Below are 27,283 nucleotides of genomic sequence, written 5' to 3' on the forward strand. Positions count from 1 at the left end.
GTAATAGAACAGTGAGAACCTTATCCACCAGAGCAGGTAGATTACAACCTGGAATAACTTTTCATCTGAATGGTGCCTCAAGCAGTGCACTATCCTTCAGGACTAAGGCACCAGTACCAGGAAACAAGTTTAAAATTCAACAATTGGCCCTCTCACATAATAGAATGTCATACTGCTTTCTAAAGTGGAGAACTACATCGCTCATACAAGAGAGAAAACTAGTTGGGCTTAACGGGCCATCTCACAGCATGATATTTTAGTAAAATCATACTAATTAACAAGAAAAAGACATAAAAAAGCAAAAGGTTTAAATAATTTTTGCAACACGTACCTTCAGCCACGGATTTGCTTCGGACTCCTAAAGAAAAGGTTAAAAACAGTTAGATTTCAACGTATAAGCAGAAAAACAAGAATATGCCAATCCCATTCTTGCTAAAACCTGAGTAGCACCATCTTATTTAAAAAATGATATTACAGAATCACAGCAACATACAGCACAGGAGGCAGCCATTTGACCCATCATGCTTGTGTTGGCTCTTCAAGTGAGCAGTCGTGCTTGGTCCCACACCTCCGCTTTTTGTCCATAACCCTGCAAGTTCCTCATCCTCAAGTAACTGTCAAACTCCCTTTTAAAATTATTCATGGAATCAGTTTCCACCACCTTTTCAGGTAGAGCGCTCCAGATCCCAACAATTCTGTGAAAATAAATTCTTATTTCCCCTCTAGATCTTTTGCCAAACAATCGTTAGCTTTCTGACCTCTGGTTATTGATCTAGTCGCCACAGGAAGCAGTTTTTCTCTATGTACTCTATCAAAATCTCATCATCTTGAAAACCTTTACAAATTCACCTCTCAACGTGCTCTGTTCCAAGGAGAACAGTCCTAACTTTTCCAACCTCTCCTCATAAATGAGAGAAGCCCCTCATCTCTGGTAACACCATGGTAAATCTCCTCTGCAACCTTTCTAAGCCCTTTACATCTTTTCTGAAGTGCTGTTCCCAGAATTTTCCACAATACCCCAGATGAGGCTTAACCAGCAATTTATGAAGTTCTCGCACAATCTCTGCTTTTAAATTCTATTCCTCTATTTATACCATGATGAACTTACAGACTACATAATAACAATGTTTTACTATAATAAACATTGCATTTGTTAGCTGAGTGTATTGATCTACATATAAATCAACACATGCATCTTTTTAGGTTTTAAAGAAAAAGGACCGAGTCACATTAACACTTTTTTGGACCCAGGAATAGCCTCAACCAGGATAGGTAATGCAATCTGGCTCTTTGTTCACTCATGAGAAAGAAGTGAACAGTTTATCTGCTCTAGATCTTTCCCCCTCACAGAACAAAACGTGGATTACAGCAAGTGTATTATAAGTAGAGGCAGATACTGAAACAATTCTTATCTAACAACTTGAAACATTCAACTGAAAAATTGAGAAACTGCATATTAATAAGTTAGTGTTCAATTTGTAAGTACTAAATTCCCACTTTGCATATTATTTATTTTGCTTCATTCAAGATGATTTGATAATTCAATATTTTCAGTATTCAGCTTTAAACACTGATTGAAAAATGTGTATTTAACAAAAGGAACAACAGGTAGGATCAACTGCTTACACTAGCAGATTTCATGAGTTGGAAGATACGCTGTTCTGTAATGATAGGAGAATTTATGCCATGTGGGGGACCACATTAGTGCCACTGATTTGTAGTGATTGAACAAATCCAATTTAGTTTTTATTACATTGACACTTGGAGATCGAATTCCCCAAGTCTATTATTCACTCATTATTGTAAATGATAGAACCACTGAATAGTAGTTCACAGGAGGCGGCCATTCGGCCCATTGAGTCTACAGTGGCTCTTTCGAAGAGCAATCCAGTTAGTTTCATATCCCTACTTTCCCAAGGTCAAGTTAATTTTTTCCCTTCAAGTTGAGCTGTCTTTATTTTATATGGAGCAATGAGAGGTAGTGCTGGGTGGGGATGGGAGGGGAGCAGTTTAGTGCACTGGGGAGATAGGCTTCAATAGCACAAGCTCATGGAACAAAGCTGTAGTTGGTTGGGGGGGGGGGGATGGCTTCTGGAGTGTGGCATCATAGTATGGTCCTGTAGTCTGACACTACAATGGAGGAAGAATCAGAGGTTCAGTACTGGGTGGGATGTGGGGTTTAGCTCACTGCTAGAATGATGATGTCGCGTCTGCAAAGACAGGATGGTAAGAGAATTAGTCTGGCAGCACTGGTTTATACATGTCTAAGATATTTCTGAATTCAGTGCTTTATGATTGATTTCTGGACGTGTGCCCGTCTCATAAGTTGCCTCACATCTATCGTGCATTATAATTAACACAGGTGACCCTTTCTGTTTTCCAAGAGCTTTGAAAAGTCAGTTCCACTGAAAAGCACTCTCAACTTGATATTCTCTAATGTAACAAAATGGGTTGCTTGTAATTGAACTTACTCAAATTCATTGCCACCTCGGTTGCACTCAAATCATTTTCAAAAACACAAACACAATGCTTATGCATTGACAATTTGACTTCATTACAATTTGCTTTTATTACTCAGCGAAAAAATTGTGTACGTGTTGAAGACAAACAAAAGCTGCAATAGATGTAAAAAGAGTACAGCCTATCATGTTTGAAATGAGCCTCTTACACTCTCAACACCCACCCCGACTTGGTTCAAAAAACAGTCAAAGTGTGAAGCTACTAAACATTTTCTAGTTTTGTTCAAATCATTCTGAAGAAAAACAACAGGAATTGTTAGCAACTGAAGTAAAGTATTACAGCAGTTAGGCGAATTAAATGCTACTGATGCATCCTGGGAACTCTTGACAGCAGGATCTATCTTCAGCTAAGAGTGTCTCTATTCATTCCATTCAAATTGAAGATAAATTTCTTCAATTATTATGATCAGGTGAGGAGGGGTTGAAGGCCTCCCCACTTTTCCCTCTCCTTGTTTGACCATAACAGGGTTTATCTCTTTTTAAAAGTGAATGTACTTGCCAATTCACTGTGTTTCACTATTTACATGCTATGATCACAAAAGGACCAATTGGACAGGTTTTGAGTTTAACAAAGAAAGAGGTTCGCTTTATTTATTTATTTAGAGATACAGCACTGAAACAGGCCCTTCAGCCCTCCAAGTCTGTAAACCGATCCAAGTAAAGTAATAAACTATCCTCCAACTTTCACACACACAAGCGGACAAGGTTCACACACACACACACACAAATCGGTTACAGAGTGGGAAAGGATAGATTGGTTGGATTAGGGTCCAGAGCAATAAAAAGGGGTATACAGTCTGTGGAGTTTGATGACTCGGTTGTCTTCCAGATGAACTCGGTGGTCCTGAGGCTTCTGGCTTGTAGAGGTGGCCAGCAGATTTACTTGGAGAACAGCGATGCAGATGGTTTCCTTCATGGGGTCACTGTCTGTAGCAAAGACAGACTTAGGTGGTCACAGTCAACAGAAATGGTTCGAAACTTGCCAGGTGGACTGGGGAGAGAAAGAGGGACCCCACTTGGGTCTTCTGATCAGTGTCAGTTGCTTGCCTGCTGCAGAGAGACAACAGCCAGCTTAAAACACACAGATGGTGGGCCTGTCACATGATGGCTCTATGTGTATTTCCTTATTCAACTTAAATTAGCTTGTGTCTAGGACTTCCCTTCTCTCCATCAGGGTCCTATTGTTCAAGTGATTACCTTTGAGTGGTCCATCTCCACCAGTTTAATGTCCCAAGATTTTCTTTAAAGTCTTGTTAATGGGACTGGCCAGGTGAGGCAGTCCAAACTTCTCAGGTCATTGTTCTGGAGGCGACTGGCCCGACATCCTGACTCCCTCTCAATACAGTGGAATGCAATGGATTTGGATGCAAATTTCAGTGGCCATTTCAGCTGCTCACAGTCACCTTTTGTCTGTTCCTTTTTCCTTTTTTATAATTTAATTCACATTTTCAGCTGATGGATTTTAAAAATCATCATTTGGTATAGCATGTGTTCATGTGACTATTAGAAACGGAAAAATAAATCAGAGCACAAGGCAGAGCAAGTTTCAGGCATTCTTGCACCACTATGCAATTCTGAGGCAGCCAACTGACAGCCTTAGGAAGCCCACAAAAAAGGAACCTGCTCTGTTTTTGGGTGATAGGAGACAAGTGAAGTTTATATTTGCCAATGCCATTGAATGGGAATAGCGTCACAGTAATGGAAAAGTTGCTTTTGAATCTCACTCAGAAACTGGTGCCTTATCAACACCAGAGTTGGGAGAATTTGGTTGCCTGACACACTACCACAGGTTTTGAATTCCTAACTATTGTCATCCATGATTCCAAATAGTGTTCCATTGAGTGGGATGGGTGAAAGAGGGAATTTGAGAGGAAATCTGTGGTTTAGAATGCCCCAATTGGAAAAGGAGACCTGAAATTATAACTGCCGCATCAATAAAACTGTATCCAACATGACATGGAGTGTTTTATCTAGAACTTTGCAATTTTTCAAGTACAATTGTAGATCTGGACCATGACAGCTTGGGCTGGTGAACAAGCACATGTTCCCTAAAACCCTACTTGGTCATAGCTTCCAAAATTGCATTGGGAGCTAGCTAAATAATTACGTTAATATATGAACTCCATTATCCACTTTTTTGTGACAGGCAGGCCAGTCACAGTTACTGTAGCTGTGTTTGACAGTTTGGAAATGACAATTCTCAAAAATGTCAATGCAAACATTCACTGTAAGTATCCAAATAAGGCGACAGCTCACAAAGCTGCATGCTGTTAAAAATGTTCTTGGTATAATTAACCTCAGTGGTTAGTTAAACAAATCAATGCAACAATGTTCTTTTTTTAAAAAAAAATGAATGCAGAGATGCACCTTGGGTGCAACTTACCCAGGTACATACTTGACAACACCACACAGAAATCTAGATTTTCTCACCCATTAAGCCTCAAGTTACAAACTCCTACTGCATTGTCACCATGCTAAATTAACAATTTTCAACATTTATAGACCTTTTGGAAAGATATAGCATCTCGACTTCACTATAACACATCTGGACATTGCATACTTTGAGAAAGTTACATAGGCAATCATAACCCAGTGATAATTAAACATTAGCTTTCTCAACACCTCTGAAGAATTTCTCAGGCAAATGTAGTTGGTCTGTTACTCTGTTTCCAAACTACTTTTCAATGACCTGGTGTGTATCATCAAAAGTGACATTTCCTAAGGGACAATGAAGCCTCAGTTGTCCTCATCTCCTGAGACATGCAGTATCTTCAGTAACCTGCTCCAGGTCTTCACAATGTTGCTTTGAGCTAGCTATCAGGTGGTTTGCAATGGTGATTTCGAAGTGACCACCCTCTGAATTTGCCTTCTCTCTCCAGTAGTGTGACTGAGAGTATAGGGGAATTTTTATTTTATTCGTTCATGGGATGTGAGTGTTACTGGCGAGACCAGCATTTATTTGTTATGAAGGCTGAAGTTTGTAACATGATTATGTTTTGAAAACCGGAGGTTCACCACACTAATCCCTGGGATAGTGGGATTATTTTATGAGGAGAGATTGCAGAAACTGAGCCTGTATTCTCTAGAGTTTTGAAGAATGAGAGGTGGTCTCATTCAAACGTATAAATTTCTTACAGGGCGTGACAGGGTAGATATGGATAGGATGTTTCCTCTGGCTGGTGAGTCTAGAACCTGGGGACACAGCCTCGGAATAAGGGGCAGGCCATTTTAGACCGAGATGAGGAGGAACTTCTTTACTCAGAGGGTGGTGAATCTGTGGAATTCTCTACCCCAGGGGGCTATGGAAGCTCAATCACTGAGCATATTCAAGACAGAAATCACTGATTTCTGGATACTGTCATGCTAGGCCCCCACCTGCCAAGAATGAGGCACATCAATTTTGTCATGAACATTGATTTTTAACTGTTGTTGGAGCGAAGAAGGGACTTGTTAAACAGATCAGCCGTGGCTGGAAAAGACATTTGCATATTAACAGATGGTCATTGGAAGGGCAACGGGCCATTCCCTGACACATTAAACCCACAATGGACATTGATCACCAGGTATTGTGTGCAAGAGGGGCATTCCAGAGACTGCTAAGGTGATACAATCCAAGACATGGTCAGACCAGTTAGTCACATGACTAACCTGCTAGGCAACCTGGGTTTTTCTGAATTGTACAAACAGTTTGAACAGTGTGTCTGTTTGCTCCTGGACTGAGAAGCTCTCTCCTGTCTGCTCCCATCTCTTTCTCACAAGCCTCTGAATCCACTGAAGACACATGAACCCCAAGAGAAAAAAGTCTCCTACAGCGAATAAGGTTTAAGAAGAATACTGGGCCCCAACAAAAGCAATATTTACCTCCAAACAAGGACTCTACAGTGAGCTCGAAGAACCATAACAAAATCTCTTCAGATATTGCCTCAAACTTTTCCAGTTTATTTTTCTTCTGCTCTTTCCTGTCTCTATTTGCATGTGTCTATCGCGTATGCATGCTAGCGTGGGCAGGTCGTGTATCCTTAAGCGTTAACCGAATTAGTGTTTAAGTGTTTAATAAATTTCAACTTAAACCTAACAAAACCGGTTTGTGCTGGTTTCTTTGCCTTATAATTGATAAGCAGTGGACAAAAATTCATCAAGGGGAAGCTGAAATCACTGTATGTTTAAAATTAACCATTACAGTAAGACCAGGTGAAGGATGAGAGGGACCCCTAGACACCTTTCTCACCTGGTCGTAACAATAATAATGACATAAAGGGATATGGGGATAGTGGGGAAAAATGGTGTGGAGGTAGGTGACCAGCCATGATCTGTTTCAAAGGTGGAGCCGGTTGGACAGGCCAAATGGCCTAATCCTGCTCCTATTTCCTATGATGTTTAAAAGTTTTAGTCAGAGAAGTCAGCCGACCTCACACCAATTCTGCTTAAAGGCAAGACAGAAATCTTGGTTATCAAGACAACAAAGAACACAGATCAAAGGCTTCTTTTGAAAAGCAGAGACTGCAGGCGTATACCCTCCCAGACTTTCGAATCACGAACAAGCAGTCAGTGATTCTGAGGATGCAAATGTGCATAGCAGCTGCTAACTACGACCTCAGTGAGACTGTTAACGTTAAAATAGGAGATATGAACCTCCATACCAATTTAAATAATTACACAAGATTTCACATTTTAAGACTTTTATAACATCTAAACTAAAAGAAATCCCCAATTAACTAAATAGTACTTTCTTAGTAGCTGATACCCCAAATTACAAAGAAAGGTATTTTCTTTACTTTTTTTAAAAACACTTGAAAACCTCACACCGCATTTATACTTTTTTTTACTCATTCATGGGATGTGGGCATCACTGGCTCGGCCAACATTTATTGCCCATCCCTAATTGCCTTTGAGAAGGTGGTGGTGAGTTGCCTTCTTGAATTGCTGCAGTCGTTGGGGTGTAGGTACACCAACAGTGCTGTTAGGAAGGAAGTTCCAGGATTTTGACCCAGCGACACTGATATAGTTCCACATTAGGAAGGTGTATGGCTTGGAGGGGAACTTGTACGGGTGGTGTTCCCATGCATCTGCTGCCCTTGTCCTTCTTGGTTGTAGAGGTCGCTGGTTTGGAAGGTGCTGTCGAAGGGGCCTTGGTGAATTGCTGCAATGCACCTTGCAGATGGTACATACTGTTGCCATTGTGCGCGGTGGTGGTGCAAGTGATTGTTGAAGGTGGTGGATGGGGTGCCAATCAAGCTGGCTGCTTTGTCCTGGATGTGGTCGAGCCTCTTGAGTGTTGTTGGAGCTGCACCCATCCAGGCAAGTGGAGAGTATCCCATCAAACTCCTGACTTGCGCTTTGTAGATGGTGGACGGTCATTGGAGAGTCAGGAGGTGAGTTATTCCTATACATTTCACAGTCCTCTTTGATGGTGAAGTCTTAGTGGTTAAAAGTCCCAAACTTACACCAGTTGCAATGGGTTGGATCTCCCAGACCTTTCTCAAAGTAAATGTCCTCTTTGCTCACTTCTTGGAGCAATTTCAACCTAGACGTCCACAAATAAGGTGATTCCTGGTGATTCTGTTGGTCTTTTACTTCTTTGCAAACCTCGACTTTTAAAGCAGGTTCAAGTCTTAGCAGCCTTTTGCTGTATCAGTTTTAATCCTGAGAGCAGGGGTTCCCCCTCTCTCTCTCTCTCCCCTCCCCCACCTCCCCTTAAGACTGCCACTGCTGGTTGTCCTCCTCTTTTACAGCCTGTCTGCCTTCAGAAAGATCCAGGATTTTGACCCAGTGACAATGAAGGAACAGCGATATAGTTTCAAGTCAGAATGGTCTGTGACTTGGAGGGGAATTTGTAGATGGTGACATTCCCACGCACTGGCGGCCCTGTTCTTGGAGGCAGGAGAGGACATGAATTTAGATGGTACACACTGCTGTTACAATATGGCGACGGCAGAGGCAGTGAACGTTTAAGGTGGTGGGCGGGATGCTGACCAAGTGGGCTGCTTTGTCCTGGATGGTGTCGAGCTTCTTGGAGTCACACTCATCTAGGCTAGTAGAGAGTACTCTATCATGCTCCTAGCTTGTGCCTTGTAGATGGTAGACAGACTTTGGGGAGTCAGAAGTGAGTTAGCCGCCACAGAATTCCCAGCCTCTGATTTGCTCTAGTCGCCACCACAGTATTTATATAGCTGGTCCAGTTAAGTTTCTGGTCAATGGTAACCCCCAGGATGTTGTTGATGGAGCATTCAACAATGGTAATGCTGTTGAATGTCAAGGGGAGATGGTTTGATTCTCTTGTTGGACCTGCATTACAGTGAGCTGGTAGTACAAAATATACACAACCTCTGAGGATGGTGTTAACTTTTCATTGGAAAAACATTAAACCACGAGTGATCAAACTACCGCAAGCAAATGGAGGTGAAACTGGACAGTCGAACCGGCTTTCTGCTCAATGTTGAGGGGGAAAAAGCCTTAAGAAAGACTGACTTAATGCTGCCAATCATCTCTACTGAGAGGCTGCAAATCTTTCAGGTATAAAATTTCAGGTCTTTGAGGAAAATACAAGAAAATGGCTTAAAAAAGCTGGGGGCTGGAAGAGGATTCTTCCAGAATTGCTTTGCCTCATCTGATACCATCAGCAATTTCAGCTTATTGTAAAGTCTGCATCTGCCCAGTGATAGAATATTGTATACCTCTGTCAAGCTACAAAGCAAATAATTCTTACTAGTAAAGTCCAAAGCCAGAAGAGTAACCATGGGAAGAATAGCTTATTCCATGTCAAAATGCACCAGGTAGAGAATTAACAATACATTCGCAAGATTAACAAGGAAGGAGATAAACAAAGATTATCTGTAGAGTCCAGACCTGCTAACATAAGTGAGGATTACAACAGCTACATTTCAACATTTTGCTTTTAAAGATTTTCCTTCTTCTTAAACTCTCTCCTAGAAATTGTCATCACTAGAAATTCTGCCCATTAAAGAAGCAGTTCAAATGTTTCACTACAATTTTTGTAGCATGGAACAGACAATGGAAAACCCCAATTTGCCCTCTGGTACCCCTTTCCATGTTTCCAGGCACCAATGGGACAAAGCACTTTGGTCTTATGTTATCTAATGCAAAACAGAACAGGGCAGTAACTGAAGTTTACAACTGCCCACAACACTGCTAGTGGTAGGACAAAACTTTGGCTATGTTATACAGTTATACCACAAGCAGTTTCTAGCAGCGCCGACTGTACACCAACCCAACTGCACTGCTGGAACCTCAGATTTGTTGGAATGGACCTGCAGTAGTGGGAGACCTCTTACATGTCTTCTGGATCTTCCCACTAAGAAAAGAGGGATGAAATCCATCACACTTGAAATCAATTCACAGCAATTCATTCTGGAGTTGCTGCAACAGATATCAACCTGGACATAACTGCTCACTTCAGCAGTGACAGCAGTTCTTTGCCATCCTATACAAATTGGCATTCCCAAAATATCTTTTCTGGATCCAGATACTTTGAGATGCTAGTCAGAAAGGACCATGATAACCAATAAAATACTCCACTTTTACCCCTGGATACGTTTGTTGGCCTGGGCGAACTTTTTAATCTCTTTGTAATGATCATAGCCCAATCCATAATTTATTCAAGCATTTCGAAGGCATAAGGCAATACCTGCTAGGGGTACAAAGATGACTGTTGGACAATTATCTACAAAGCACCCAAGTCATTTTCCAATGTTAAAAGTACTATATAAATGCAAGTTGTCAATAAACCTGGAAAAAAGTGTGACTTGTAGCTTTCATCCGCATTAGCAGAAGAACCTGCCCAAACTCAAACTTAACTTACAAGAAACTAAAAATAAAAATTTAGCAGTCTCAGGAGTTCAAAATACAGGTGATAAATAGCTTTCCCAAACCATATTATATTCCCTCAAACTATACAGGGCGAAAGTTCTGTTCAGTTTCACAGAACACCAGCTCACCCAGGCATTGAAAGAGAGAAACAGCCTATTTCTGAAAAAATGCTGACCCAAGTGAGTATATTTCAAATTCATTTTAGTAAAGTTTAGCTGAGGTGGTCAAATGGGGGTCAGACAAGCATCTAGGTCTTAGTGTAAAATACACAGACCCAGAATAAGCTACTATACAGAAAACCAACACATTTTTAGCACAGATGACAATTCACTACATATATTATGATGGATTTTTTAAAAGCACACCAAATGTTGCACTACACTTAAATCACCTTGCTCTTCAAAACAGTATCAACTAAATTCATCTGGCTCAACAGCTTAAGTGGAAGATTTGAAGGATCATTCGCAAGATTTACTGGTTAATAAGAAAATTTTTAATATTCAATTATAATCAGTAGAAAATGCCAAAACTTGGGAGGGGCAAAGTAACTCTAGGAGCAAGACCTTCAAAGGACAGATCCTTATCCTTTAATGCAAACAGGCTGAAGCAGCATCCAATGTTATGCTCTCCTCTCCTGAAGGCGCTGCTCCATGCCAGGATAGGACTCCGAGAGCACTAACCTCATCCAAGTAACCACTCTTTAGGTGCACGACTAAACAGCAAGTGTCAGCAAGCTATTGTACCCTAGTTATTCTATCTTCACAGAACAGCACTGGGCAGTGATGCAAATTGAGTATCCGACCTTATTTTTCCTTCTTTCTACCACACAGACTACAAAGTCAATTATTGTTTTCCACTAGATGAGCCACCTGAGCAGACATCGAGATGAAGTCTTGGATCTTCCTGGTCTCCAATGCTCAAGTTTGTACTGAGCCATAGATATGTACACACCAGCTATCAGCAAGTGCACCACAAATTAATGGGTATTGAAGACAGACCACCTGAACTACTACAATTGCAGGTCACTACTCTATGTCACAGACTACCTGAGGAGTTCTCAAACAGGACTATTCAGAAAAGCCTTATTTAGTCTGAAATTCCAAGTACAGATATATTCATTAACTAAAACAGGATTGTCACAGCATGCATTAGGTTGTTCTTTTTCAGTATGATATCCTGTGCCCTCAGAATCACATTTGTGATACTGTTAGCTCTGGCAGCAGCCTTAATACCAGTCTTGACAGCTAAAAACACAATTCATTACAGCACTTAATTTTCTAGTACATGTGCTGAGAGTAACACTTCATTACTAGTCAGCACCATCACCAATCGAACTGTGCTTCAAACATTACAAACCCAAGTTTCAAACTGGCTGTAGTTGCTTCCCTGCCCCCACTCACACTCTGTTCCTACTGTACAGTTAGATTTGTAATACTCTATGTAATTGAAAAAAAACTGATAGTTATATCATTCATTTACACTATGTGTTACAATTCTAGACCATTAAGACTGGTACTCAATCAAACCAATCCTTTCATAACTGGTTTCAACAGGGTACAACACTGACAAATATTCTAAGCTACACTTGCAAGTTTAAATGAATTGCACTTAATTGGATTTCATCATGTTCCCTCTTATGTTGTACTGCAACATTGAAAAAGTACACTAATTAGAATTAGAATTAGAATATTACAGCGCAGTACAGGCCCTTCGGCCCTCGATGTTGCGCCGATCATCTGACCTACACTATTCCATTTACATCCATATGTCTATTCAATGACCACTTAAATGCCCTTAAAGTTGGCGAGTCTACTACTGTTGCAGGCAGGGCGTTCCACGCCCCTACTACTCTCTGCGTAAAGAAACTACCTCTGACATCTGTCCTATATCTTTCACCCCTCAACTTAAAGCTATGTCCCCTCGTGTTTGCCATCCTCATCCGAGGAAAAAGACTCTCACTATCCACCCTATCTAACCCTCTGATTATCTTGTATGTCTCTATTAAGTCACCTCTCCTCCTCCTTCTCTCTAACGAAAACAACCCCAAGTCCCTCAGCCTTTCCTCGTAAGACCTTCCTTCCATACCAGGCAACATCCTAGTAAATCTCCTCTGCACCCTTTCCAAAGCTTCCACATCCTTCCTATAATGCGGTGACCAGAACTGCACGCAATACTCCAGGTGCGGCCTCACCAGAGTTTTGTACAGCTGCATCATGACCCCGTGGCTCTGAAACTCGATCCCCCTACTAATAAAGGCTAACACACCATATGCCTTCTTAACAGCCCTATTAACCTGGGTAGCAACTTTCAGGGATTTATGTACCTGGATACCAAGATCTCTCTGCTCATCTACACTACCAAGAATCTTCCCATTAGCCCAGTACTCTGCATTGCTGTTACTCCTTCCAAAGTGAATCACCTCACACTTCTCCGCATTAAACTCCATTTGCCATCTCTCAGCCCAGCTCTGCAGCCTATCTATGTCCCTCTGTACCCTACAACACCCTTCGACACTATCCACAACTCCACCGACCTTCGTGTCATCCGCAAATTTACTAACCCACCCTTCTACACCCTCATCCAGGTCGTTTATAAAAATGACAAACAGCAGTGGCCCCAAAACAGAACCTTGCGGTACACCACTAGTAACTAAACTCCAGGATGAACATTTGCCATCAACCACCACCCTCTGTCTTCTTTCAGCTAGCCAATTTCTGATCCAAAGCTCTAAATCACCTTCAACCCCATACTTCCATATTTTCTGCAATAGCCTACCGTGGGGAACCTTATCAAACGCCTTACTGAAATCCATATACACCACATCCACGGCTTTACCCTCATCCACCTGTTTGGTCACCTTCTCGAAAAACTCAATAAGGTTTGTGAGGCACGACCTACCTTTCACAAAACCGTGCTGACTATCGCAAATGAACTTATTCTTTTCAAGATGATTATAAATCCTGTCTCTTATAACCTTTTCCAACATTTTACCCACAACCGAAGTAAGGCTCACAGGTCTATAATTACCAGGGCTGTCTCTACTCCCCTTCTTGAACAAGGGGACAACATTTGCTATCCTCCAGTCCTCCGGCACTACTCCTGTCGACAATGACGACTTAAAGATCAACAACAACGGCTCTGCAATCTCCTCCCTGGCTTCCCAGAGAATCCTAGGATAAATCCCATCTGGCCCAGGGGACTTATCTATTTTCACTCTTTCCAAAATTGCTAACACCTCCTCCTTGTGAATCTCAATCCCATCTAGCCTAGTAGGCTGTATCTCAGTAATCTCCTCGGCAACATTTTCTTTCTCTACTGTAAATACTGACGAAAAATATTCATTTAACGCTTCCCCTATCTCCTCTGATTCCGCACACAACTTCCCACTACTATCCTTGATTGGCCCTGTTCTAACTCTTATCATTCGTTTATTCCTGATATACCTATAGAAAGCCTTAGGGTTTTCTTTGATCCTATCCGCCAATGACTTCTCGTGTCCTCTCCTTGCTCTTCTTAGCCCTCCCTTTAGATCCTTCCTGGCTAGCTTGTAACTCTCAAGCGCCCTAACTGAGCCTTCACGTCTCATCCTAACATAAGCCGCCCTCTTCCTCTTGACAAGCGCTTCAACTTCTTGAGTAAACCACGGCTCCCTCGCTCGACAATTTCCTCCCTGCCTGACAGGTACATACTTATCAAGGACACGCATTAGCTGCTCCTTGAATAAGCTCCACATTTCGTTTGTGCCCATCCCCTGCAGTTTCCTTCCCCATCCTACACATCCTAAATCTTGCCTAATCGCGTCATAATTTCCTTTCCCCCAGCTATAATTCTTGCCCTGCGGTATATACCTGTCCCTGCCCATCGCTAAGGTAAACCTAACCGAATTGTGATCACTATCGCCAAAGTGCTCACCTACATCTAAATCGAACACCTGGCCGGGTTCATTACCCAGTACCAAATCCAATGTGGCATCGCCCCTGGTTGGCCTGTCCACATACTGTGTCAGAAAACCCTCCTGCACACACTGGACAAAAACAGACCCATCTAAAGTACTCGAACTATAGTATTTCCAGTCAATATTTGGAAAGTTAAAGTCCCCCATAACCACTACCCTGTTACTCTCGCTCCTGTCGAGAATCATCTTCGCTATCCTTTCCTCTACATCTCTGGAACTATTCGGAGGTCTATAGAAAACTCCCAACAGGGTGACCTCTCCTCTCCTGTTTCTAACCTCGGCCCATACTACCTCAGTAGACGAGTCCTCAAACGTCCTTTCTGCCGCTGTAATACTTTCCTTGATTAACAATGCCACACCCCCCCCTCTTTTACCCTCTTCTCTGTTCTTTCTGAAACAACTAAATCCCGGAACCTGCAACATCCATTCCTGCCCCTGCTCTACCCATGTCTCCGAAATGGCCACAACATCAGGATCCCAGGTACCAACCCATGCTGCAAGCTCACCCACCTTATTCCGGATGCTCCTGGCGTTGAAGTAGACACACTTTAAACCAAGTTCTTGCTTGCCAGTGCCCTCTTGCGTCCCTGTAACCTTATCCCCTACCTCACTACTCTCAACAGCCTGTACACTGGAACTACAATTTAGGTTCCCATTCCCCTGCTGATTTAGTTTAAACCCCCCCGAAGAGCACTAACAAATCTCCCCCCCAGGATATTGGTACCCCTCTGGTTCAGGTGAAGACCATCCTGTTTGTAGAGGTCCCACCTACCCCAGAAAGAGCCCCAATTATCCAGGAAACCAAAACCCTCCCTCCTACACCATCCCTGCAGCCACGTGTTCAACTCCTCTCTCTCCCTATTCCTCTCTTCGCTAGCACGTGGCACAGGCAACAACCCAGAGATAACAACTCTGGTTGTTCTCGCTCTAAGCTTCCACCCTAGCTCCCTGAATTTCTGCCTTAAATCCCCATCTCTCTTCCTACCTATGTCGTTGGTGCCTATGTGGACCACGACTTGGGGGTGCTCCCCCTCCCCCTTAAGGATCCCAAAAACACGATCGGAGACATCACGTACCCTGGCACCTGGGAGGCAACACACCAACCGTGAGTCTCTCTCGTTCCCACAGAACCTCCTATCTGTTCCCCTAACTATGGAGTCCCCAATGACTAATGCTCTGCTCCTCTTCCCTTTTCCCTTCTGAGCAACAGGGACAGACTCTGTGCCAGAGATCTGCACCCCATTGCTTACCCCTGGTAAGTCGTCCCCCCCAACAGTATCCAAAACGGTATACCTGTTGTTGAGGGAAACGGCCACAGGGGATCCCTGCACTGCCTGCTGGTTCCCTTTCCTTCCCCTGACGGTAACCCATCTACCTACTTCTTTTACCTGAGGTGTGACTGCCTCCCTATAACTCCTGTCAATAATCCCCTCCGCCTCCCGAATGATCCGAAGTTCATCCAGCTCCAGCTCCAGTTCCCTAACGCGGTCTGCGAGGAGCTGGAGTTGGGTGCACTTCCCGCAGATGCAGTCAGCAGGGACACTCTTGGCGACCCCTACCTCCCACATTCTGCAGGAGGAACATACAACTGCCTTTACCTCCATTCCCACTATTCTAGATTCCCAATAAATCTACTGAAAAACCAAACGAAAAAAAAAGTCAAAACTTGTTCGCTTAGCAATCCGACGGACTGAACTTTTAAAATAAAAAGCTTACCTTATCAACACACTAGAGTCCTTTTTTTTTTGGTTAGAGGAGGAGGGTGGGTGGGAGACACTACACGTGTAGTGTCTCGGGTACTGCCACTGCCCAAATAAATAGTTTTCCCCTACCCAGCAGTCCCCGGTCCTCCGAAACAAAAAAGGGATTAACTTGTAACTTACTGAAATTGACCGCTCAGCTGAAAGTCCGCTCCGGACCCCGTTCTATCAAGGCTGCTCCTCGCAAAAGACAAAGATTTTAACACTGCCCAAATAAATAGTTTTCCCCTACCCAGCAGTCCCCGGTCCTCCGAAACAAAAAAGGGATTAACTTGTAACTTACTGAAATTGACCGCTCAGCTGAAAGTCCGCTCCGCACCCCGTTCTATCAAGGCTGCTCCTCGCAAAAGACTAAACGTCTACAGATCATCTAAATTTTTCAAAAAGGCCACAAATGTCTCAGTGCTACATCAAGTAGCTCCAGTGAATGGCTCTGTACACTATATAATTGGTAAAATTGTCAGATAAATTACTAAAGACATAAAATGACAGTGGAATAGGTTCTTGGTTAAGTTAACTAACTTGGGTAATAGTGATCACTGCTCAACCAATTATCGTTGAATTTCAAAAATAAAATCTTAGAATCATCAGCTAGAAGCAGCAACCCCTGCACTTTAGGGGAGGCAGTGGCGTAGTGGCAATGTCACTGGACTAGTAATCCAGAGGCCCAGGCTAGAGCTCTGGGGACAGGAGTTTGTATCCGACCACAGCAGATGGTGAAATTTGAATTCAATTAATAAATCTGCAATTAGTCTCATAACCATTGTTGATTGATGTAAAAACCCATCTGGTTCACTAATGTCCTTTAGGGAAGGAAATCTGCCGTCCCTACCTGGTCTGGCCTACATGTGACTCCAGACCCACAGCAATGTGGTTGACTCCTAAATGCTCTTTGAAATGGCCCAGCAAGCCACTCCGTTCAAGGGCAATTAGGGATGGGCAATAAATGCTGGCCTATCCAGCGACGCCCACATCCCACGAACAAATAAAAAAAACCTTGCCTTGAGCATCCAGTATGGTTCTGTTCTAAAAAAGATTTGGTAACTTTAGGTCTCACTGTCACATTAGAATTTGTTCAATTTTTTCATATTGAAAAGTATTACCTTGAGTTAGATGAACAAGATATTTAGGAGATTAGGATTATTTTTGCTGAGGATTGTTCAGATACGGAATGCCCAACCAGAATCGATGGTGGAGGCAGAATCTATAATAGGTTCCAAAAGGAAAGTGGTTAAATATATGAAAATTTAAAAATTGTATGACTATGGAGATAGACTGAGGGAATACCACGAAGAGGATACTTTTTTCAAGAGATAGTTCAGGCATTTGGGGCGGCACAGTGGCGCAGTGGTTTGCACTGCTGCCTCACAGCTCCAGGGACCCGGGTTCGATTCTGGGTACTGCCTGTGCGGAGTTTGCAAGTTCTCCCTGTGTCTGCGTGGGTTTCCTCCGGGTGCTCCGGTTTCCTCCCACATGCCAAAGACTTGCAGGTTGGTAGGTTAATTGGCTATTATAAATTGACCCTAGTATAGGTAGGTGGTAGGGAAATATATAGGGACCGGTGGGGATGTTATTGGAATATGGGATTCGTGTAGGATTAGTATAAATGGTTGGTTGATGGTCGGCACAGACTCGGTGGGCCGAAGGGCCTGTTTCAGTGCTGTATCTCTAAAACTCTCTAAAACATAATAGGCCAAATGCTGTATGATTCTATGAAACACAGTGCAGTTGGGATCTTAAGAACATCTGTTATCAAGAACAAGATACATCAGTACAGGACACAATTTAGATGAACATAAAGCTCTGCCTTTCAGTCCAGCAATATGACCATACAGCTGGAAGGACTAGGAATAGTTAGGACTGACACCAGGACAAGAATGTCCTGAGCAGTTATGTTAAAGTCTAATGACTTTCCCAGTTCCACTGGGAACAGACCTCATCAGAACCAGTATGTTGAAATGTTATTAACTGTTGTCAGTATACAGGTTCGTGCACTTAGAAACTGCTGGGTAGAAATCTATCATCGCTGATTGAAGTCTCTCAGATCTGAACGATGGATGCGCTGTTTAGGTGAGGTTCAAAAACACTACCTGTACTTGGGAAGAGCACATTCTTGCACCAGTAACAATGACCTCATTGAACACTGGACATTTGAGCCATTTCAATTTATTCAATGAAAGAAATCAAACCTTAAGTGATAATTTTTATCAATTACTTTGGTTAAACTCAGATTCATGCTCAACAGTGATATGGATGAGAAAGATACTCAAATTATTAAAATAAATGTGGCTCAAATCTATAGCAGTACAGTCATCAACCTGACTTACTTGCCGTTGCACTATATTCTTCAATATCTTCCAGAAATACATCATATTGCTTTGAATTCCACTTCCACAGCCTCATCTAGTAACATATTCCATAACTCTAATGGTCTTTGCATGAAAAACTTTCACCTGACTTCCTTTAATACTTACAACGTGCTCATTTATAAACTGGTGCCCCATAGTATAAATTAACCTCTCTCTGTAGTAAAGCATCTGCTTGGATCAATTTCCTTCACAATAAGAAAAACTCCAATTAATTCATTTCCAAGACTCTGAACCAAAGCAAAAGTAGCCCACCTGGAATTATCCTGACTGTGTGCCTCCCAAGAGCAACAATATCTGAAGATTATTTAACCAGGTGTACACGATGCTCCATAAAAACGTATGACCGAAACTCCATAGAGCCACAACATTTAACTGGCATTCGATTCCTCAATGTTATAAATCAAAAGTAGCATTATAGGCAAAGTAAACAAAGGCTTTGTGAGGAAAATTAGGAAACTAATACGCATTTGAAAAAAATACCTGAAGGTCTTCCTGTCCTAATTTTAACAATTGAAGAGGCTAAAGGCTCAATTAACCTTCAAAGAATCGAAAATTATGATTAAAAATGAAAATGCCATACTTCTCTCATCCTTTCAGCAATGGTTAATACTACTAAACAAGAACTCGCAATCTCAGTATGTCACTTTAATACAAAATTAAGTACATTCATTTATTACTGGAGGGATAAACAAACTGTTTTGCTGGGAATGGTGAGCAACAAGAAAGAAAGACGTAAAGTACTGCAGGTGAAAACAGTGGATATCATTCAAGAAACAATTAGATGCTGAAATGGTGGAGTGCAGGATTTATTTATTTTTTTTTACAGGATATGAGCGTCACTGGTTAGACCAGCATTTATTGCCCATCCCAAATTGCTCTCGAGAGGCGATGTTCAGTCGCCTTCTTGAACCGCTGCAGTCCATGTGGTGTAGGTACACCAACAGTACTGTTAGGAATGGAGTTCCAGGATTTGACCCAGAGACAGTGAAGCAACGGTGATATAGTTCCAAGTCAGGATGGTGTGTGGCTTGGAGGGGAGCTTGCAGGTGGTGGTGTTCCCATGCATCTGCTGCCCTTGTCCTTCTAGGTGGTAGAGGTCGCAGTTGCTGAAGGAGCCTGGTGAGTCACTGCAGAGTATTTTGTAGATGGTACACACTGCTGCCACTGTGCGTTGGTGGTGGAGGGAGTGAATGTTGAAGGTGGTGGATGAGGTGCCAATCAAGTGGGCTGCTTTGTCCTGAATGGTGTCGAGCTTCTTGAGTGTTGTTGGAGCTGCACCCATCCAGGCAAGTGGAGAGTATTCCCATCACACTCCTGACTTGTGCCTTGTAGATGGTGGACAGGCTTTGGGAAGTCAGGAGATGGGTTACTCAGTGCAGAATTCCCAGCCTCTGACCTGCTCTTGTAGTCACAGTATTTATCTGGCTGCTCAAATTCAGTTTCTGGTCAATGGTAACTGTTGACAGTGCCAGTCCATGCATCTAGGATGATCCTAAGATGGGTTGAATGGTCTTCATTATTGGTCAAATATCTTGTGATCACATCTAGGGAAGTGGAGGGACGGAAGGAGTTGGGAGATAAAAATCATCTGGTCCCAATTTTCTGGCACTGGCTATATCCAGGGTATATCCTGGCAGAACAAAATCAGAAATGCAACTGTCCTCTCAAAGGCAGAGCTCTCAAGTGTGTTAGCACTAATTAAACAGCTCTGGTGAATCAGTCACATTTGCAGGATGGAAGACAGTCACATACTGAAGAACTTTCTGTATGGTTAGGTAGCCGGGGCTAGATGACCAGCAGGGCCCCCAAATTTCTGCTTTAAGGATGCTTGCAAGCCTGACATGAAGGCCCTAAATGTCGACTATTTCATCTGGGAGTCACTAGCTGACAAAGAGGGAAATGGTGACACATCATGTAGACTGGTGTGCGCTGCCATGATGCCCAGTTGCTGCAGCAGCTTGGCAAACAGGCACCAATGTCAAAAACACCAACCTACAGCGTCACTTGGCAGCACTTGTGGCAGAACCTGTCTCTCAAGGATTGGCCTTCACAGCCATCAGCAAAGGTGCACCACGAGAAGACACCCAACCTAAATGGATTGTCTGCTATGTGGCTATTATCTTTTGCAGATGGAAGGATGCCAACCATACGTTGCAACATAAAATGATTGTCCAATACAATTATGCAGCTTTTTTGTACATAATTAGCTTAAACCGTGAATAATTTGAACCCATCAAAAGTAGAACAAGTTTGAATCACTAAGTAGAATGTACATTCCAAGCATTAATCTGGAAGTTATGCCAAACCTAATAAACTTAAAGCACAATTGTGCTTTATTGGTGCAGGATCCTTGCATACCTAGCCCATTTGTGAGACAGCAGGAATATGCCCTACTTGCTGTGCAGAAGTACAAAGCAATTATTTCTCATTGCAACTGCACATCTGTTATGTTGCAGAGGTGGAATGCCCCATTGTTCTGTTTACAAATAGCTGTCTGAAGTTTGTTTGTCATGCTTGCTCATCAGTGAGACTATTACATAACTTCTCACTGTATAGGTCCCAGCAATGTCATTTCTAATAAGTGAACATGACTGTTAAAAGGGCACGCAACCAGGCAAACACCTACTCAGCATCCTAATAGCTTCTGCAGTTTTTCTGGATAGACATTGAAAAATTGGCCAAAGTTTATAATTTATATCTGGAAGATTCATTTTGGGCTCTTCCAAAACTCTGCTGCCTGCATCCTAAGTCACACCAGGTCCACATTCACCCATTGCTTGATAAACTACACTGGCTCCCAGTCCAGCAAGACCACAGATTCTTATCCTTATGTTCAAATCCCTCTATGGCCTGACACTCCACATCTCTGTTACCTCCTCCAGCCCGACAACCCTCCAAGATCTATGCACTCCTCCAATCTGGCCTCTTGCACATCCTTGTTTTCCTTCACCTATGATTGCCGAATGTGCCCTCAGCTGGCTCGCTCCCAAGCTCTGGAATTCCCTCCCTAAACCTCTGTCACTTTTTCCTCCTTTAAGATGCTCCTTAAAACCTACCTCTCTGACCAAGCTTTTGGTCATCTGTCCTAATGTCTCTGTGGCTTGGTGTCCAATTTTGTTTGACCACACCAGTGAAGCTCCTTGGGATGTTTTACTACTTTAAAGTAAATACAAGCCACTGTTGAATGAAAAGCAAGTTTCCCATCCCAAGTCAACCCATTATAGGCTGGATGTCCAAAGTCCGGCACCCTCGGGACCAAGACCATGCTGGATTTCGGATTTTCCTGGATTTCGGACAATAGAATCAGGTAGCCTATCCTAAGCCAAATTCAATGAATGAGAGACACATGAAAGGAGTACAAAGCTCCAATGTGCATCCACCTAAACTTCAAAAGCATTTGCCACTTCACTTCTTCTATTTCCCATATCGGCCATTTTCTAACCCTCTTGGTCAAATTGTCAATTAGTGGAACTTTAAAGGTTCCTGAATTGATTTTCACATTGAGTGGTACATGATTCTGAACAGACTTTCATTCTGTCCATCTTTGCTGATTAAAACCAGCTCCTGATGGCAAACGATAGTATCCTCAATATTTTCAAAAATGTCCAGTTTTGGGACAACTCTGGTTTTCGGACAGCCGGATTTTGGACATCCAACCTGTACCTACATCTAAAAGCAAAACCAAATTAATGCAGAAATAGAAAAGCCCATTAAATTTGTTTACATACTGTTAATCTATTGAAAACTGAAATTAGGCAATGGATCATCCGTGGAGGAATTCTGTAGCAGTGGATGCATGTTGGTAAAAACTAGTCTCCACTTGAATTGGGTTGTCTCTCTTCACTGATCTTGCACTTCATATGAAGCTTGGACAGCTGAATTGAAGAACGCATCCAGACTGAAATCACTCAAGATAAAAACAATCTCTCCAATTAACCATCTGTCCTTTCTTTTTAATCATATCCCACCAAAATAATGACCACTAATACTGCACATATTTTAAAGCATTAGGTAAAAGAGATTAATCAAGCAGTTAATGGAGAGCACTCCCATTTGAGCACTTTGAAACACAGACCTTCAATTAATCATGACAGGTCGATCGGCAGCAGCACTGACAGTATGAAACCAGAGAGCCTTAGCCCATCTGCACTATTAAATCGAACTGAAGCTCCATTTCACAGTGATTACACCCACTCTTCTGGTCACAGTTCAGGCTCTTGCAAACTCTGTATGCCTGATTATCAAAGGAAAAAGTGGGTCAAAAGCTAATTTATCAACTCTGAATGAAGAGGAAGGGAGCAGCACTGGAGAAACCATGACTTGCATTTATATAGCACCTTTAAAAGTAGTAAAACATCCCATGGTGCTTCACAGGAGCGTTATCGAACAAAATATGACAACAAGCCACATAAGGGGATATTAGGGCTAATGACCAAAAGCTTGGTCAAAGAGGTAGGTTTTAAGGAACATCTTAAAGGAGGAGAGGTTTAGGGAGGGAATTCCAGATCTTAGGACCGACATAGCTGATGGTTCAGTTGTCAATGGTGGATTAAAATCGGGGATGCACAGTGCAGAGATCTTGGAGGGTTGGAGGGCTGGAGGAGATGACAGAGATTGGGAGGGGCAAGGCCATGGAGGCATTTGAAAACAAGAATGAAAATTTTAGAATTGAGGTAGTGCTTAACTGGGAGCCAATGTAGGTCAGCCAGCACAGAGGTAATGGATGGACAGGACTTGGTGCGAGTTAGGACATTGAAAGCAGAGTTTTGGATGACTTCAAGTTTAAGGAGGGTAGAATGTGGGAGGCTAGCCAGGAGTGCATTGGCATCGTCAAGTCTCAAGTTAACAATGGCATGGATGAAGGTTTCAGCAACAGATAAATTGAGGCATGGGCAGAGTCGGGCGATGTTACGGAGGTGGAAATGGGAGAGCTTAGTGATGGCACGGATATATGCTCGGAAGCTCATCTCCGGATCAAATATGACACCAAGGTTGCCAGGGAGAAGGACGGAGTCGGTGGCTAGGGAAGGGAATTTGTTGCGGGGACCAAAGATGATGGCTTCAGTCTTCCCAACATTTAGTTGGATGAAATTTCTGCTTGTTCAGTATTGGGTTTTAAGAAGCCAGTGTGCAGCAAAGAAGCTGGGGGGTTATCTTTGCATTCCAGGATGATCCTGGAATAATGAGCAGTTTTGGTAGGCAAGAGCAGGACTCTCTAGTGCTCCTGGCGTGAATGGCTAAACCATTCAAGTTTGTGTCCCTTGTACTTAAAGTAGCAGAGATGAGGGCATATTAGGGGAACAGCCAAGGTGAGACACAATAATGCTTTTAATGGGGAATAGGGCATTGAAGGTGGAGTTAAGAGTGTGGTTGAGCAGATCACTAGTTGCAGAAATGTTGTGGTAAATGGAGGGCCAAAGGCGAGAGAGTTGGGATTTTGAAAGTGCAGTTGTAACTGAATTGGAAGAGGGTTTTTTCCAGGGGGCAAAGAAGGAAGTAGGATAAGAAGGGGAAGGGCGATGTGGGTAGAGAGAAAGGAAGTGATCAAACATGGTCTTATCCATGATTCACACGATGGGAGTAGCGAAGTCATGTGAGATCACGAGATGAATATGGGTTGGGAAATTTATATGGAGGGAGAGACTAAGGGAGGATACGACGACAACAAACTCAGAGGAGATGGAGCATGACGAACTGAGATGGAGGTTGAAATCATTGAGAATGAAAAAAAGAAACTAAGGCTTCTCTAAGGTGCAGGCAATTAAAGTAAAGACAACATGCACCTTTAATATTGTAAATGCCCTAAGGCACTTCACATTGGCATGAGGGCAAAATGGGGACTAAGCCAAAGGAGGAAATAGTAGGAGTGATGACTAAAGGTTTGGCCAGAAAGGGTTTTTATTTTAAAAAGGAGAGTCTTAAAACGTGGAGAAACAGAGAAGTTAAGGGAGGGAACTCCACAGCACAGAGTTTAGGTGGATGAAAGCACAGTCTCCTATATGGAACAAAAGGGAATGCGCAATAGACCAGAGAGGAACTGAATTCAGATGACTGTATTGCTGGAGAAAGTTACAAATCTGGGGGGACGGGGGGGGTGGTGAGGCCATGAAAGGATTTAAAAACAACGATGAAGCACTGTTGGGAGCAGAAGTCAATGCAGGTCAGCAAGCTGGATTGATGGGTAATGGATGAAGTGGACAAAGCTTTGTATGAACTGAAGATTACAGAGGGTACAGTATGGGAGGCCGGCAAGGAAAGCATTAGAATAGATGAATTTGGTGGTGACTAAGGAATGAATGAGGGCTTCAACAGCAGACTGGCTCAGGTTGGGATACAGGTAGGCAATGACATGGAAGTAGAGGTAGGTAGCCTTTGTGATGGAAAGGAAATAGAGTTGGAAGCTGAGTTCAGGGTTGAAGAAGACACTGAGGGCGCCTCGTTCCGCCTGAGACACTTGCCAAAGTAGGAGGGATGGAATCGATGGCAAAGGCATGGGAATGTAGTGCGCACTGAAAAACAATGGCTTCAATCTATGCATTGTTTATGTATCTGTATCCTATTCTCCTCACCCATCATTCGGTTTTTAGCTAGAGAAAACTGCAGCTCATTCAAGATTGGATGTCAGACAACAAATCTAAAAACTGCAGAGAGGTCAAGGAGAAATAATGCTCCATGTTCACATGTCATAGAAAGGAAAAAACTTTAAAGTAGGAATTCTTGGAGATAAGTGGGAATGAATTAAACAATAATCGATGAAAAGCAAAAACATAAAATTCTGGAAACACAGCAGGTCCATCAGTATCTGTGAAGAGAACAGGTAAATTAACCTTTCATCAGAACTGGAAAAAGGGGTGTCCACCTTTGTCAAAGAACCTCAATTTGACATGCACCATGCTGAGCAATACAGACAATGAGGGTTGCTCGCTTGATTGCCAGTCTGCTGAATCTCAGCCAGGGTGATTAATGCCCATAGTTAAGACTCGTGGAACAAAAAGCGAAGTACAGTGGTGGAAAGATAATCAGTACTCCACTGTGAATGGTATAAATCCCCCAATACATGACAGTTTCCACACACTGTCTTTGCCACAGAAAAATAATCAAAGATCAAGTTTTAAATGTGTAAAATGGTATTACTTTTGAACAGCAGCATTTAAGACGTAGCCATGACTCAATACTCCATTGCACAATGTAAATGATCCCTTGGACAAAGCATGAATCCCATCTGAAAGCTCAGAATGAAAAAATTAAAACCATATACATACTGTCTGACTCCAGGATTCACCTCTTCGTGTGAGAAATGCCCCAGCACCGAAACATTGAACTGCATATGTCAGTGTGAATTACAGACACACACCCACACATGCATGTTCCAGCTTCAGCTACAAAACTGTCCAATTGGACTCACCAACCCTATATAAGATATGTTGAAGATACATATTCGGAGTTACCGATTAGCAAAAAAAAAACAATGTATTGTAATGTTTTGTTATTATTCATATGTAATTTTAATAAATGAGCAATGAACCCAAAATGAATTTCTGTATGGACAATAAACTGAAATTGAATCCAATTGAATGAAATATTAACCATTCTGTTCTCTCCACAGTTACTGCCCGATGTGCTGAGTTTTTCCAACATTTTCTGTTTCAGGCTTGCAGCAATACATTATCATGAACACGTGCTATGCCAAATTATGACTTTTCTTTTAATTCATGGGCTGGAAACCTGAATAAAACTTCCAAAGAAAGCAAAAGACAAAGAACTTGAATTAAACTTGAAAAAGGAGACAAAAAAAAAACTGAGAAGGATGACTGCTAGCCAACACAATTTGCATCTAAATACCCTACATACAAATGTATTGCGGTGGAGACATAGAACAAAGAAAATTACAGCACAGGAACAGGCCCTTCGGCCCTCCAAGCCTGCGCCGATCCAGATCCTCTATCTAAACCTGTCGCCTATTTTCTAAGGGGCTGTATTCTCTTTGCTTCCTGCCCATTCATGTATCTGTCTAAATACATTTTAAAAGACGCTATCGTGCCCGCATCTACCACCTCCGCTGGCAACGCGTTCCAGGCACCCACCACCCTCTGCGTAAAGAACTTTCCACACATATCCCCCCTAAACCTTTCCCCTCTCACTTTGAACTCGTGACCCCTAGTAATTGAATCCCCCACTCTGGGAAAAAGCTTCTTGCTATCCACCCTGTCTATACCTCTCATGATTTTGTACACCTCAATCAGGTCCCCCCTCAACCTCCGTCTTTCTAATGAAAATAATCCTAATCTACTCAACCTCTCTTCATAGCTAGCGCCCTCCATACCAGGCAACATCCTGGTGAACCTCCTCTGCACCCTCTCCAAAGCATCTACATCCTTTTGGTAATGTGGCGACCAGAACTGCACGCAGTATTCCAAATGTGGCCGAACCAAAGTCTTATACAACTGTAACATGACCTGCCAACCCTTGTACTCAATACCCCGTCCGATGAAGGAAAGCATGCCGTATGCCTTCTTGACCACTCTATTGACCTGCGTTGCCACCTTCAGGGAACAATGGACCTGAACACCCAAATCTCTCTGTACATCAATTTTCCCCAGGACTTTTCCATTTACTGTATAGTTCACTCTTGAATTGGATCTTCCAAAATGCATCACCTCGCATTTGCCCTGATTGAACTCCATCTGCCATTTCTCTGCCCAACTCTCCAATCTATCTATATTCTGCTGTATTCTCTGACAGTCCCCTTCACTATCTGCTACTCCACCAATCTTAGTGTCGTCTGCAAACTTGCTAATCAGACCACCTATACTTTCCTCCAAATCATTTATGTATATCACAAACAACAGTGGT

The 27,283-nt window shown here is 42.6% G+C and overlaps 1 protein-coding gene across 13 annotated transcripts in view; it reads right to left on the bottom strand.

The window, feature by feature from the left end:
- Nucleotides 1-27,283, bottom strand: part of LOC137372267 (double-stranded RNA-specific editase 1-like) — a 428,430-nt gene that overhangs the window by 177,652 nt on the left and 223,495 nt on the right. For 6 of the 13 annotated variants that reach the window (XM_068035993.1, XM_068035985.1, XM_068035997.1 and 3 more), the window contains one exon: nt 332-358. The exons of 2 other annotated variants lie outside the window; for them this stretch is intronic. In XM_068035993.1, the coding sequence (XP_067892094.1) occupies nt 332-358 (27 nt within the window). Of the gene's footprint in view, nt 1-331; nt 359-17,164; nt 17,266-27,283 lie in introns of all 13 variants that reach the window. 5 more of the 13 variants (XM_068035996.1, XM_068035986.1, XM_068035989.1 and 2 more) reach the window with 2 other exon arrangements.

Source organism: Heterodontus francisci, chromosome 7 (genome assembly GCF_036365525.1).
Source record: "Heterodontus francisci isolate sHetFra1 chromosome 7, sHetFra1.hap1, whole genome shotgun sequence".
Lineage (NCBI taxonomy): Eukaryota > Metazoa > Chordata > Chondrichthyes > Heterodontiformes > Heterodontidae > Heterodontus > Heterodontus francisci.